This window comes from Oncorhynchus keta, chromosome 23 (genome assembly GCF_023373465.1).
Source record: "Oncorhynchus keta strain PuntledgeMale-10-30-2019 chromosome 23, Oket_V2, whole genome shotgun sequence".
In the NCBI taxonomy this organism is placed as follows: domain Eukaryota; kingdom Metazoa; phylum Chordata; class Actinopteri; order Salmoniformes; family Salmonidae; genus Oncorhynchus; species Oncorhynchus keta.
Window position 1 is genome coordinate 10,938,974 of NC_068443.1, and position 12,500 is coordinate 10,951,473.

The 12,500-nt window shown below is 49.8% G+C and overlaps 1 protein-coding gene and 2 long non-coding RNA genes across 4 annotated transcripts in view; 2 read left to right on the forward strand and 1 right to left on the reverse strand.

The window, feature by feature from the left end:
* LOC127910969 (uncharacterized) overlaps positions 1-1,050 on the reverse strand; it is a 3,932-nt gene extending 2,882 nt beyond the window's left edge. The window contains exon 1 of the long non-coding RNA XR_008077032.1: positions 936-1,050. This is a non-coding gene — a long non-coding RNA (uncharacterized LOC127910969). The remainder of the gene's footprint in view (positions 1-935) is intronic.
* The window catches only part of ece2a (endothelin converting enzyme 2a), a 259,489-nt gene extending 252,945 nt beyond the window's left edge, over positions 1-6,544 (forward strand). The window contains exon 4 of the mRNA XM_052476322.1: positions 6,069-6,544. Coding sequence (XP_052332282.1) covers positions 6,069-6,356 — 288 coding nt within the window. The 3' untranslated portion in view covers positions 6,357-6,544. The remainder of the gene's footprint in view (positions 1-6,068) is intronic.
* Positions 2,566-5,326, forward strand: LOC127910968 (uncharacterized). Of its 2 annotated transcripts, none has more exons than XR_008077030.1 (3): positions 2,566-4,086; positions 4,226-4,271; positions 4,341-5,326. It is a non-coding gene; the product is annotated as an uncharacterized LOC127910968 (long non-coding RNA). The 2 variants fall into 2 exon arrangements; XR_008077031.1 differs by having other exon boundaries at positions 2,566-4,040.
* Positions 6,545-12,500: the final 5,956 nt, after the last annotated feature.

The following is a 12,500-nucleotide window of genomic DNA, read 5'->3' on the forward strand; positions in this document are numbered from 1 at the left end:
TCCTCTATTCTCCACTTCTCATCTTCTCTCCTCTATTCTCACATCTCATCTTCTCTCCTCTATTCTCCACTTCTCATATTCTCTCCTCTATTGCCCACTTCATCTTCTCTCTTCTATTCTCCACTTCTCATCTTCTCTCCTCTATTCTCCACATCTCATCTTCTATCCTCTTCTCTCCTATATTCTCCACTTCTCCTCTTCTCTCCTCTTCTCTCCTCTATTCTCCACTTCTCATCTTCTCTCTTCTATTCACCACTTCTCCTCTTCTCTCCTCTATTCTCCACTTCTCATCTTCTCTCCTCTTCTCTCCTCTATTCTCCACTTCTCATCTTCTCTCCTCTATTCTCCACTTCTCATCTTCTCTCCTCTATTCTCCACATCTCATCTTCTATCCTCTTATCTCCTCTATTCTCACTTCTCCCTCTCTCCTCTTCTCTCCTCTATTCTCCACTTCTCATCTTCTCTCTTCTATTCACCACTTCTCATCTTCTCTCATCTTCTCTCCTCTATTCTACACTTCTCATCTTCTCTCCTCTATTCTCCACTTCTCATCTTCTCTCATCTTCTCTCCTCTATTCTCCTCTTCTCTCCTCTATTCTCCACTTCTCATCTTCTCTCATCTATTCTCCACTTCTCATCTTCTCTCATCTTCTCTCCTCTATTCTCCACTTCTCATCTTCTCTCCTCTATTCTCCACTTCTCATCTTCTCTCATCTTCTCTCCTCTATTCTCCACTTCTCATCTTCTCTCCTCTATTCTACACTTCTCATCTTCTCTCCTCTATTCTCCACTTCTCATCTTCTCTCCTCTATTCTCCACTTCTCATCTTCTCTCCTCTATTCTCCACTTCTCATCTTCTCTCCTCTATTCTCCACTTCTCATCTTCTCTCCTCTATTCTCCACTTCTCATCTTCTCTCCTCTATTCCCACTTCACATCTTCTCTCTTCTATTCTCCACTTCTCATCTTCTCTCCTCTATTCTCCACATCTCATCTTCTATCCTCTTCTCTCCTCTATTCTCCACTTCTCCTCTTCTCTCCTCTTCTCTCCTCTATTCTCCACTTCTCATCTTCTCTCTCTTCTATTCACCACTTCTCCTCTTCTCTCCTCTATTCTCCACTTCTCATCTTTCTCTCTTCTTCTCTCCTCTATTCTCCACTTCTCATCTTCTCTCCTCTATTTCATCTCATCTTCTCATCTTCTCTCCTCTATTCTCCACATCTCATCTTCTATCCTCTTCTCTCCTCTATTCTCCACTTCTCATCTTCTCTCATCTTCTCTCCTCTATTCTCCACTTCTCATCTTCTCTCTTCTATTCTCACCACTTCTCATCTTCTCTCATCTTCTCTCCTCTATTCTCCACTTCTCATCTTCTCTCCTCTATTCTCTCTTCTTCTCATTCTCCACTTCTCATCTTCTCTCCTCTATTCTCATCATTCTTCTCATCTTCTCTCCTCTATTCTCCACTTCTCATCTTCTCTCCTCTATTCTCACTTCTCATCTCTCTCTCCTCTATTCTCCACTTCTCATCTTCTCTTCTCATCTCATCTTCTCTCTCTATTCTCCACTTCTCATCTTCTCTCCTCTATTCTCCACTTCTCATCTTCTCTCCTCTATTCTCCACTTCTCATCTTCTCTCCTCTATTCTCCACTTCTCATCTTCTCTCCTCTATTCTCCACTTCTCATCTTCTCTCATCTTCTCTCCTCTATTCTCCTCTTCTCTCTCTTCTCTTCTCATCTTCTCTCATCTCTCCACTTCTCATCTTCTCTTCTTCTCTCCTCTATTCTCTTCTCATCTTCTCTCCTCTATTCTCACTTCTCATCTTCTCTCATCTTCTCTCCTCTATTCTCCTTCTCATCTCTCTCTATTCTCCACTTCTCATCTTCTCTCCTCTATTCTCTCATCTTCTCTCTCATCTTCTCTCATCTTCTCTCCTCTATTCTCCACTTCTCATTCTCTCCTCTATTCTCACTTCTCATCTTCTCTCCTCTATTCTCTCTCTTCTTCTCTCCTCTTCTCATCTTCTCTCCTCTATTCTCCCTTCTCATCTTTCTCCTCTATTCTCTTCTCATCTTCTCTCTTCTCTCATCTCTACTTCTCTCTTCTCTCCTCTATTCTATCTTTCTCATTCTTCTCATCTTCTCTCTCTATTCTCCTCTTCTCATCTTCTCTTCTATTCTCCCACTTCTCATCTTCTCTCATTCTCTTCTCTCTCTATTCTATTCTCATCTTCTCTCCTCTATTCTCCACTTCTCATCTTCTCTCCTCTATTCTACACTTCTCATCATCTTCTATTCTCATCTTCTCTCCTCTATTCTCTCTCTCTTCTCTCCTCTATTCTCCACTTCTCATCTTCTCTCCTCTATTCTCTTCTCATCTTCTCTCCTCTATTCTCCACTTCTCATCTTCTCTCCTCTATTCTCCACTTCTCATCTTCTCTCTCCTCTATTCTCCACTTCTCATCTTCTCTCCTCTATTCTCCACTTCTCATCTTCTCTCATCTTCTCTCCTCTATTCTCCACTTCTCATCTTCTATTCTCACTTCTCATCTTCTCTCCTCTATTCTCCTCTTCTCATCTTCTCTCCTCTATTCTCCACTTCTCATCTTCTCTCCTCTATTCTACACTTCTCATCTTCTCTCCTCTATTCTCCACTTCTCATCTTCTCTCCTCTATTCTCCACTTCTCATCTTCTCTCCTCTATTCTCCACTTCTCATCTCTTCTCCTCTTTTTCTCACTTCTCTCCTCTTCTCCTCACTTCTCCTCTCCCAGTGCTCCTCTCTCTCATGCCCTCTCTCTGTACTGACGTACCTATCGTTCACTACATCTTGCAACACATTGCATTACTTTGAATTAAATCACTTTCTTTCATGTGAGCTCCGTAGAGGCTCCTCTGATCTTCAAGGCCCTGTACTGCCATACCATAATGTACACTACACGGCGTTGCATGGCAACACGTTGCATTAGGTTGTGTTTAGAGCCCTGTCACTGAACTGCTTCACAATTCCATCCTGGGCATGATACTACAATGTATTTCTTTCTGCTGTAAGTTGCCTCCTCACACATCAGCACAGTGGAGGCTGATGAATCTACACAGAGTCTGTGAGGACTGGAAATGTATTTGACGATCTCCTGAAGTCTGGTTAACCTTCTCTCCGTGTAGTTCCCCATTGTCCCACTGTATACGTTGTGCACTGAATGGCACTGAACACTGTGTGTGTGTGTGTGTGTGTGTGTGTGTGTGTGTGTGTGTGTGTGTGTGTGTGTGTGTGTGTGTGTGTGTGTGTGTGTGTGTGTGTGTGTGTGTGTGTGTGTGTGTGTGTGTGTGTGTGTGTGTGTGTGTGTGTGTACTTGTGTTTGCATTTTGTGGGCATGCTTATTTATAGATATGTTCATGTTTGATTTTCTGGTGCTGAAGGCTCCCTCATCTGTATGTATATTCCAGTGACAACGTGCAGCTCACACACACACACACACACACACACACACACACACACACACACACACACACACACATAACACACGTTTCAATGATGTTTGAACCCCAGGTTTTATTCATTCTACAAACCCCTGGTGACTTTAACCTTTCTTCAGTTTCCTCTCCCTGGTTTCCCCACGCAAAGTTTGGACACACCTACTCATTCCAGAGGGGAGGAACATTCTACATTGTAGAATATTAGTGAAGACATCAAAACTATGAAATAACTCATATTGAATCATGTAGTGACCAAAAAAAGTGTTAAACAAATCTAAATCTAAATACAGTCGCAAGAAAAAGAATGTGAACCTTTAGAATGACCTGGAATCTGCATGAACTGGTCATAACAATGAGATCTGATCTTCATCTCGGTCACAACAATAGCTGCGCTGTGAATGAGAGCGTACCCCTCTCTATCTCAGGTCATTACAGTTTAAGGTGATGAGAGCGTACCCCTCTCTATCTCAGGTCATTACAGTTTAAGGTGGTGAGAGCGTACCCCTCTCTATCTCAGGTCATTACAGTTTAAGGTGATGAGAGCGTACCCCTCTCTATCTCAGGTCATTACAGTTTAAGGTGGTGAGAGCGTACCCCTCTCTCTCTCAGGTCATTACAGTTTAAGGTGGTGAGCGTACCCCTCTCTATCTCAGGCAGTTTAAGGTGGAGAGCGTACCCCTCTCTCACCCCTCTCTCTCTCAGGTCATTACAGTTTAAGTTGTGATGAGCGTACCCCTCTCTCTCTCAGGTCATTACAGTTTAAGGTGATGAGAGCGTACCCCTCTCTATCTCAGGTCATTACAGTTTAAGGTGGTGAGAGCGTACCCCCCTATCTAGGTCTACTCACCCCCTCTCTATCTCAGGTCATTACAGTTTAAGGTGATGAGAGCGTACCCCTCTCTATCTCAGGTCATTACAGTTTAAGGTGGTGAGAGCGTACCCCTCTCTCTCTCAGGTCATTACAGTTTAAGGTGGTGAGAGCGTACCCCTCTCTCTCTCAGGTCATTACAGTTTAAGGTGATGAGAGCGTACCTCTCTATCTCTCAGGTCATTACAGTTTAAGGTGATGAGAGCGTACCTCTCTCTCTCAGGTCCAGTCTGTCTATAGATCAGTCCTGCTCTACCTGACTGCCACTGCCCACTCTTTTAGCTACAGTACCACAGAGGAAAGATTCATGATACAATACAAATATGCTTGTCTAACACTCTCTTTCTCCCATCCTCTCTCTCCCATCCTCTCTCTTTCTCCCATCCTCTCTCTTTCCCATCCTCTCCCTCTCACCCTTCCTCTCTCTCCCATCCTCTCTCTCCCATCCTCTCTCTCCCATCCTCTCTCTTTCTCCCATCCTCTCTCTTTCCCATCCTCTCCCTCTCACCCTTCCTCTCTCTCTCCCATCCTCTCTCTTTCTCCCATCCTCTCTCTCCCATCCTCTCTCTTTCTCCCATCCTCTCTCTTTCCCATCCTCTCCCTCTCACCCTTCCTCTCTCTCCCATCCTCTCTCTCCCATCCTCTCTCTCCCATCCTCTCTCTTTCTCCCATCCTCTCTCTTTCCCCCATCCTCTCCCTCTCACCCTTCCTCTCTCTCCCATCCTCTCTCTTTCTCCCATCCTCTCTCTCCCATCCTCTCTCTTTCTCCCATCCTCTCTCTCTCACCCTCCCTCTCTCTCCCATCCCTCTCTCCCATCCTCTCTCTTTCTCCCATCCTCTCTCTCCCATCCTCTCTCTTTCTCCCATCCTCTCTCTCCCATCCTCTCTCTCTCTCACCCTTCCTCTCTCTCCCATCCTCTCTCTCTCACCCATCCTCACTCTCCCATCCTCTCTCTCCCATCCTCTCTCTCCCATCCTCTCTCCCCCATCCACTCTCTCTCTCTCTCTCTCTCTCTCTCTCTCTCTCTCCCATCCTCTCTCTTCCATTCTCTCTCCCATCCACTCTCCCATCCCCCCTCTCTCCCCATCCTCCCCTCTCTCTCTCTCTCTCTCTCTCTCTCTCTCTCCCATCCTCTCTCTCCCATTCTCTCTCCCCTCTCTCTCCCATCCTCTCTCACCCATTCTCTCTCCCCTCTCTCTCCCATCCTCTTTCTCCCATCCACTCTCTGCTCTCTCTCTCCCATCCACTCTCCCCTCTCTCTCTCCCATCCTCTCTCTCCCATCCTCTCTCCCCCTTCCACTCTCTCTTCCACTCTCTCTTCCTCTATCTTTCTCCCCCCTCTTTCTCTCTCCCCATCCTCTCTTCCTCCCCTCTCACGCTCTCTCTCTCCCTCTCTTCTCTCCCCTCTCTATCTCTCTCCCCCTTCTCTCTCCCCCCTCTTTCTCTTTCTTTCTCACTTTCTCCCCCCTCTCTCTCCCTCCTCTCTCTCTCTTCTCACCCTCTCTCTCCCCATGTCTTGCACTTTCTCACTCTCCCTCTCTCACTCTCTCTTCTCTCCCCCTCTCTCTCTCTTCTCCCCCCCTCTCTCTCCCCGTGTCTTGCTTTTTCTCACTCTCCCCCCTCTCTCACGCTCTCTCTTCTCTCCCCGTCCCCCCCCCTCTCTCCCATCTCTCTTCCCCGTCTCTCACTTTCTCTCTTTCTCCCCCTTCTCTCTCTCTCCAGATCAGTCGTGTTTTAAAACCGGGAGGTCGTTTCCTGTCTGTAACCTTCGCCCAGCCTCACTTCAGGAAGCGCCTCTATGCTCGCCATGACTACTGCTGGTCTGTACGTACCCGTAGCTACGGAGACGGCTTCCAATACTTCCTGTATGTGCTGACCAAAGGGGAGGAGCTTAGTCCAGAGGATGCCACACTGGAGAGAAGGTTATTGGAGGAGGCCCAAGATCCGCCCAATGCGGTCAGGACCCAGGAAGCAGACACTGAGTCCTTCCTGTATTGTATTGACCTATAGGAGACAGAATCTCAATGGACTCTACAACAGGCTACAAGTGACTTATGTTTGCCATTATGCCAAAGACTGTTTTTATCCACTGTGGTTTTTTAACCAGTTGTTATACTGTGATACATTTTTAGGATTATGTCATGTATGTGTTGTTTTATTAAGTGAAAACATCTTTGATTAAAACTACTTAAAGGCCAGTCATTTCTGTATCATTGGTGTTCCGTCAAGTCCTCATTATATTGTTTCGCTAATTATCCATCATTGGAGGTTTTGTGAGACCCCACACCACAAGCTCCTCCGGACAGTCTGTATAACAGTCCATTAACATGACAGCAGCTTCCTCCTGGTATTTGTCATTGAAAATCAGATCAGATGAAGCTGTTGCTGTAGCTGTAATATAAAGCACAGGGCCCTGGAGAGAGGAAGGGAGCGCAGGGCCATGGAGAGAGGAAGGGAGCGCAGGGCCCTGGAGAGAGGAAGGGAGCGCAGGGCCATGGAGAGAGGAAGGGAGCGCAGGGCCATGGAGAGAGGAAGGGAGCGCAGGGCCATGGAGAGAGGAAGGGAGCGCAGGGCCATGGAGAGAGGAAGGGAGCGCAGGGCCATGGAGAGAGGAAGGGAGCGCAGGGCCATGGAGAGAGGAAGGGAGCGCAGGGCCATGGAGAGAGGAAGGGAGCGCAGGGCCATGGAGAGAGGAAGGGAGCGCAGGGCCATGGAGAGAGGAAGGGAGCAGGGCCATGGAGAGAGGAAGGGAGCGCAGGGCCATGGAGAGAGGAAGGGAGCGCAGGGCCATGGAGAGAGGAAGGGAGCGCAGGGCCATGGAGAGGAAGGGAGCGCAGGGCCATGGAGAGAGGAAGGGAGCGCAGGGCCATGGAGAGAGGAGGAGGGCCAGAGGAGGAAGGGAGGGCCATGGAGAGAGGAAGGGAAGGGGCCATGGAGAGAGGAAGGGAGCGACGGGCCATGGAGAGAGGAAGGGAGCGCAGGGCCATGGAGAGAGGAAGGGAGCGCAGGGCCATGGAGAGAGGAAGGGAGCGCAGGGCCATGGAGAGAGGAAGGGAGCGCAGGGCCATGGAGAGAGGAAGGGAGCGCAGGGCCATGGAGAGAGGAAGGGAGCGCAGGGCCATGGAGAGAGGAAGGGAGCGCAGGGCCATGGAGAGAGGAAGGGAGCGACAGCCATGGAGAGAGGAAGGGAGCGCAGGGCCATGGAGAGAGGAAGGGGAGCGCAGGGCCATGGAGAGGAGAGCGCAGGGCCATGGAGAGGAGCGCAGGGCCATGGAGAGAGGAAGGGAGCGCAGGGCCATGGAGAGAGGAAGGGAGCGCAGGGCCATGGAGAGAGGAAGGGAGCGCAGGGCCATGGAGAGAGGAAGGGAGCGACGGGCCATGGAGAGAGGAAGGGAGCGCAGGGCCATGGAGAGAGGAAGGGAGCGCAGGGCCATGGAGAGAGGAAGGGAGCGAGGGCCATGGAGAGAGGAAGGGAGCGCAGGGCCATGGAGAGAGGAAGGGAGCGACGGGCCATGGGAGAGAGGAAGGGAGCGCAGGGCCATGGAGAGAGGAAGGGAGCGCAGGGCCATGGAGGAGGAAGGAAGGGCCATGGAGGAGGATGGGGAGCGCAGGGCCATGGAGAGAGGAAGGGAGCGCAGGGCCATGGAGAGAGGAAGGGAGCGACGGGCCATGGAGAGAGGAAGGGAGCGCGGGCCATGGAGAGAGGAAGGGAGCGCAGGGCCATGGAGAGAGGAAGGGAGCGACGGGCCATGGAGAGAGGAAGGGAGCGCAGGGCCATGGAGAGAGGAAGGGAGCGCAGGGCCATGGAGAGAGGAAGGGAGCGCAGGGCCATGGAGAGAGGAAGGGAGCGCAGGGCCATGGAGAGAGGAAGGGAGCGCAGGGCTATGGAGAGAGGAAGGGAGCGACGGGCCATGGAGAGAGGAAGGGAGCGCAGGGCCATGGAGAGAGGAAGGGAGCGCAGGGCCATGGAGAGAGGAAGGGAGCGCAGGGCCATGGAGAGAGGAAGAGAGCGCAGGGCCATGGAGAGAGGAAGGAAGCGCAGGGCTATGGAGAGAGGAAGGGAGCGACGGCTCCGTTGATAAAGTAGAAATCATTTATTTTTCATTCTTTGCTGAAATGTAATTACTGTCTATTTTTAAGACTTAAAAATGTCTCAGCAGACAGTCTCTTCTCTTTCTGCTGAGGTTGCTGCTGAGATTTGCAAATATTTGGTTAAAATAATTATGGGAATATAATTCAATGCAATAAATATGAACTGCCATTTTGCTGTGTGTGGAAGTGTTGATATATGGGTCGTTATATGACAGATGCATAACTAATGTTGATGTTGTGTAACTAGCATCTACCTTAATGCATTACAACCATGTGCCTCAACAGTCAATACTGCTTGATAGTGTGAGTGTTCAAACACTCAAGGGACCTCGTTGAGAAGAAACAACTGAACTCATTTAGAACCTCTCAGTGCCAATACACAACGTGTACACACACACACACACACACACACACAGGGCTCTACTTTAACAAACTTAACAAAGGTAAATCGAAGCTCAGGCACAGTGCTATAGGTTCAGGAGTGTGTCTGAAATATTTGAGCTATTTTCACTATTACAATTATCAGCCCAGTTACTGGCATTGGTGCAAATGGGCTGGGTTTTGATGGATAAACAGGTTGTGGGTGTGTCCGGTCTTGGCCCCTCACTGGCCAATCAGAACGTGCTCCATGGCCCCTCACTGGCCAATCAGAACGTGCTCCATGGCCCCTCACTGGCCAATCAGAACGTGCTCCATGGCCCCTCACTGGCCAATCAGAACATGCTCCATGACCCCTCACTGGCCAATCAGAATGTGCTCCATGGCCCCTCACTGGCCAATCAGAACGTGCTCCATGGCCCCTCACTGGCCAATCAGAACGTGCTCCATGGCCCCTCACTGGCCAATCATAACGTGCTCCATGGGGAAATATGTGGTTGCTTCAAGTTGTGTATTTAAGGTCTTCTGTGTATTGCCTTGGAATCAACACCAATTCCAATGTTAGTCCGTTATAGTTTGTTAAATGGCTTTCAGAAACAAAATAGCAAAATGTACACCTATCTTTGCTAAATATCTTAACTTGAACACATTTGTAGTCCACATTGTTCTGGGTAATTGCATGACTTAGTAGCATTCACACTGATATAGGGGCGGGGCCTGCTGTAAATTGGGTTTTGGCTGAGCATGGACATGTCAAACATTGTCAATAAGCAAGATTACATTCATTATTGATAAGGCCTAAAAAGAGAGTCCCCCTGCCTCCCCCCTGTCCCCTTCCATCCTCCCCCTGTCCCCCTCCGTCCTCCCCTGTCCCCTTCCGTCCTCCCCCTGCCTCCCCTTCCGTCCCCCTCCCCCTGTCCCCCTCCGTCCTCCCCATGCCTCCCCTGTACCCTTCCATCCTCCCCCTGTCCCCCTCCGTCCTCCCCCTGTCCCCCTCCGTCCTCCCCATGCCTCCCCCTGTACCCTTCCATCGTCCCCCTGTCCCCCTCCGTCCTCCCCCTTTCCCCTTCCATCCTCCCCCTGTCCCCCTCCGTCCTCCCCCTGCCCCCTCCTCCTCCCCTGTCCCCCTCCGTCCTCCCCTGCTTCCCCCTCCGACCTCCCCTGTTCCCTCCATCCTCCCCCTGCCTGTCCCCCTTCATCCTCCCCCTGTCCCCCTCCGACCTCCCCCTGTCCCCCTCCGACCTCCCCCTGTCCCCCTCCGACCTCCCCCTGCCTCCCCTCCGACCTCCCCCTATCCACTCCATCCTCCCCCTGTCCCCTCCGACCTCCCCCTGTCCCCCTCCGACCTCCCCCTGTCCCCCTCCGACCTCCCCCTGCCTCCCCCTCCGACCTCCCCTCTGCCTCCCCCTCCGACCTCCCCCCTATCCACTCCATCCTCCCCACCGCCCTCCATTGTCCAACTCTACATCTGACTGGCTGATTGGGTGTTATGGTGTTTCCAGGGTGATGGTGTGGGGTGGCAAACAGGCTGACACCCAGCTGGTTATGTAACTAAGTGGCAGGGGGATCAATATTGATAATGGATGATTTAACACTGGCAGGGTACCAGGCTATCAGCAGGGCTGGAGGGAGGAGGAAGAGGGTACACTTCTGATGAGATCATGGTATAGTCTGTGTGAGGGGAGGAGGTGTAGTTAGACTGTGAGGGGGTGTGTAGTTAGACTGTGTGAGAGGAGGGGGTGTGTAGTTAGACTGTGTGAGGGGAGGAGGTGTAGTTAGACTGTGTGAGGGGGTGTGTAGTTAGACTGTGTGAGAGGAGGAGGTGTAGTTAGACTGTGTGAGGGGAGGGGGTGTGTAGTTAGACTGTGTGAGAGGAGGAGGTGTAGTTAGTCTGTGTGAGGGGAGGAGGTGTAGTTAGTCTGTGTGAGGGGAGGAGGTGTAGTTAGTCTGTGTGAGGGGAGGAGGTGTAGTTAGACTGTGTGAGGGGGTGTGTAGTTAGACTGTGTGAGGGGAGGAGGTGTAGTTAGTCTGTGTGAGGGGGTGTGTAGTTAGACTGTGTGAGGAGGTGTAGTTAGACTGTGTGAGGAGGTGTAGTTAGACTGTGTGAGGGGAGGGGGTTTGTAGTTAGACTGTGTGAGGGGAGGAGGTATAGTTAGACTGTGTGAGGGGGTGTGTAGTTAGACTGTGTGAGAGGAGGGGTTGTGTAGTTAGACTGTGTGAGACGAGGGGGTGTGTAGTTAGACTGTGTGAGGGGAGGGGGTATGTAGTTAGTCTGTGTGAGGGGAGGAGGTGTAGTTAGACTGTGTGAGGGGAGGAGGTGTAGTTAGACTGTGTGAGGGGGTGTGTAGTTAGACTGTGTGAGAGGAGGGGGTGTGTAGTTAGACTGTGTGAGGGGGGAGGGGTGTGTAGTTAGACTGTGTGAGAGGAGGGGTGTGCAGTTAGACTGTGTGAAGGGAGGGGTGTGTAGTTAGTCTGTGTGAGGGAAGGGGTGTTGTTAGTCTGTGTGAGGGGAGGGGTGTAGTTAGACTGTGTGAGGGGAGGGGTGTAGTTAGTCTGTGTGAGGGGAGGGGGGGTGGTTGAGAGGAGTCTGTAGTGTGTGTGGTGTGTGTGTAGTCTGTGTGTGGGTGTGTGTTGTGTCTGTGTGTGTGTGTAGTGTGTGAGGGGAGGGTGTGTGTGACTGTGTGAGGGGAGGGGTGTGTGTGTGTGTGAGGGGAGGTGTGTGTTGTCTGTGTGTGTGTGCGTGTGTTGTGCGTGTGTGTGACTGGCTCCAGGCAGGGCAGTACAAAGAGATAATGCAATACTGAACCTGTCAAGTCCTCAGCCAGGCAGCTCAATACTGTCCCTCAATAAGGTACAACAATATCTACCATACAGTAACAAGTCTAACTTTTAGAAATGCTATTCTTTGGCAGATATGGCATCGCTAGAGGTTCTTCCATGTCATCCATCAGACATGTTACAACTAGAGATGCTAGATAACATGCAGAAAGACTACAGACAAATCCTCCCTGTACCATACATGGTACTAAACATGGAAATAGAGTCGATAGATCTGACCTCCCCATTCAAGTCAATGATGCAATAATGGGTGGACTGGCAAACATTGTGAGCAAAACTAGATTGAGTAATAATCAACTTTATGAGACGTTGGTTGTGTAACTCCAGACCAGGGGACAGTCCTAATGTAATGGAGAGACTGCATACTCTCTTTCTCTATCACTCTCTTTTTTTCCTCTGTCCCATTTTCTCCACTCCCCCTCTCTCTCTCTCTGCCTCGGTGGTGATGGCTGTGTTCAGACTAGTTTCAGTGAGCCAGCCAGCCTTCTCTGCTACTCCTAATTGTCCTTTATGCTCCGGTGCCCAAGGCCAACAACATCAGCAAGCTGCTGCATACCCAATGCACACACTTATCTCTCTCTATATATATATATATTATCTGTCTCTCATCTTTCTCTCTCTATATATATATATATATTATCTGTCTCATCTCTCTCTCTCTATATATATATATATTATCTGTCTCTCATCTCTATATATATATTATCTGTCTCTCATCTCTCTCTCTCTATATATATATATATATATTTATTATCTGTCTCTCATCTCTCTCTATATATATATATATATATATATATTATCTGTCTCTCATCTCTCTATATATATATATATTATCTGTCTCTCATC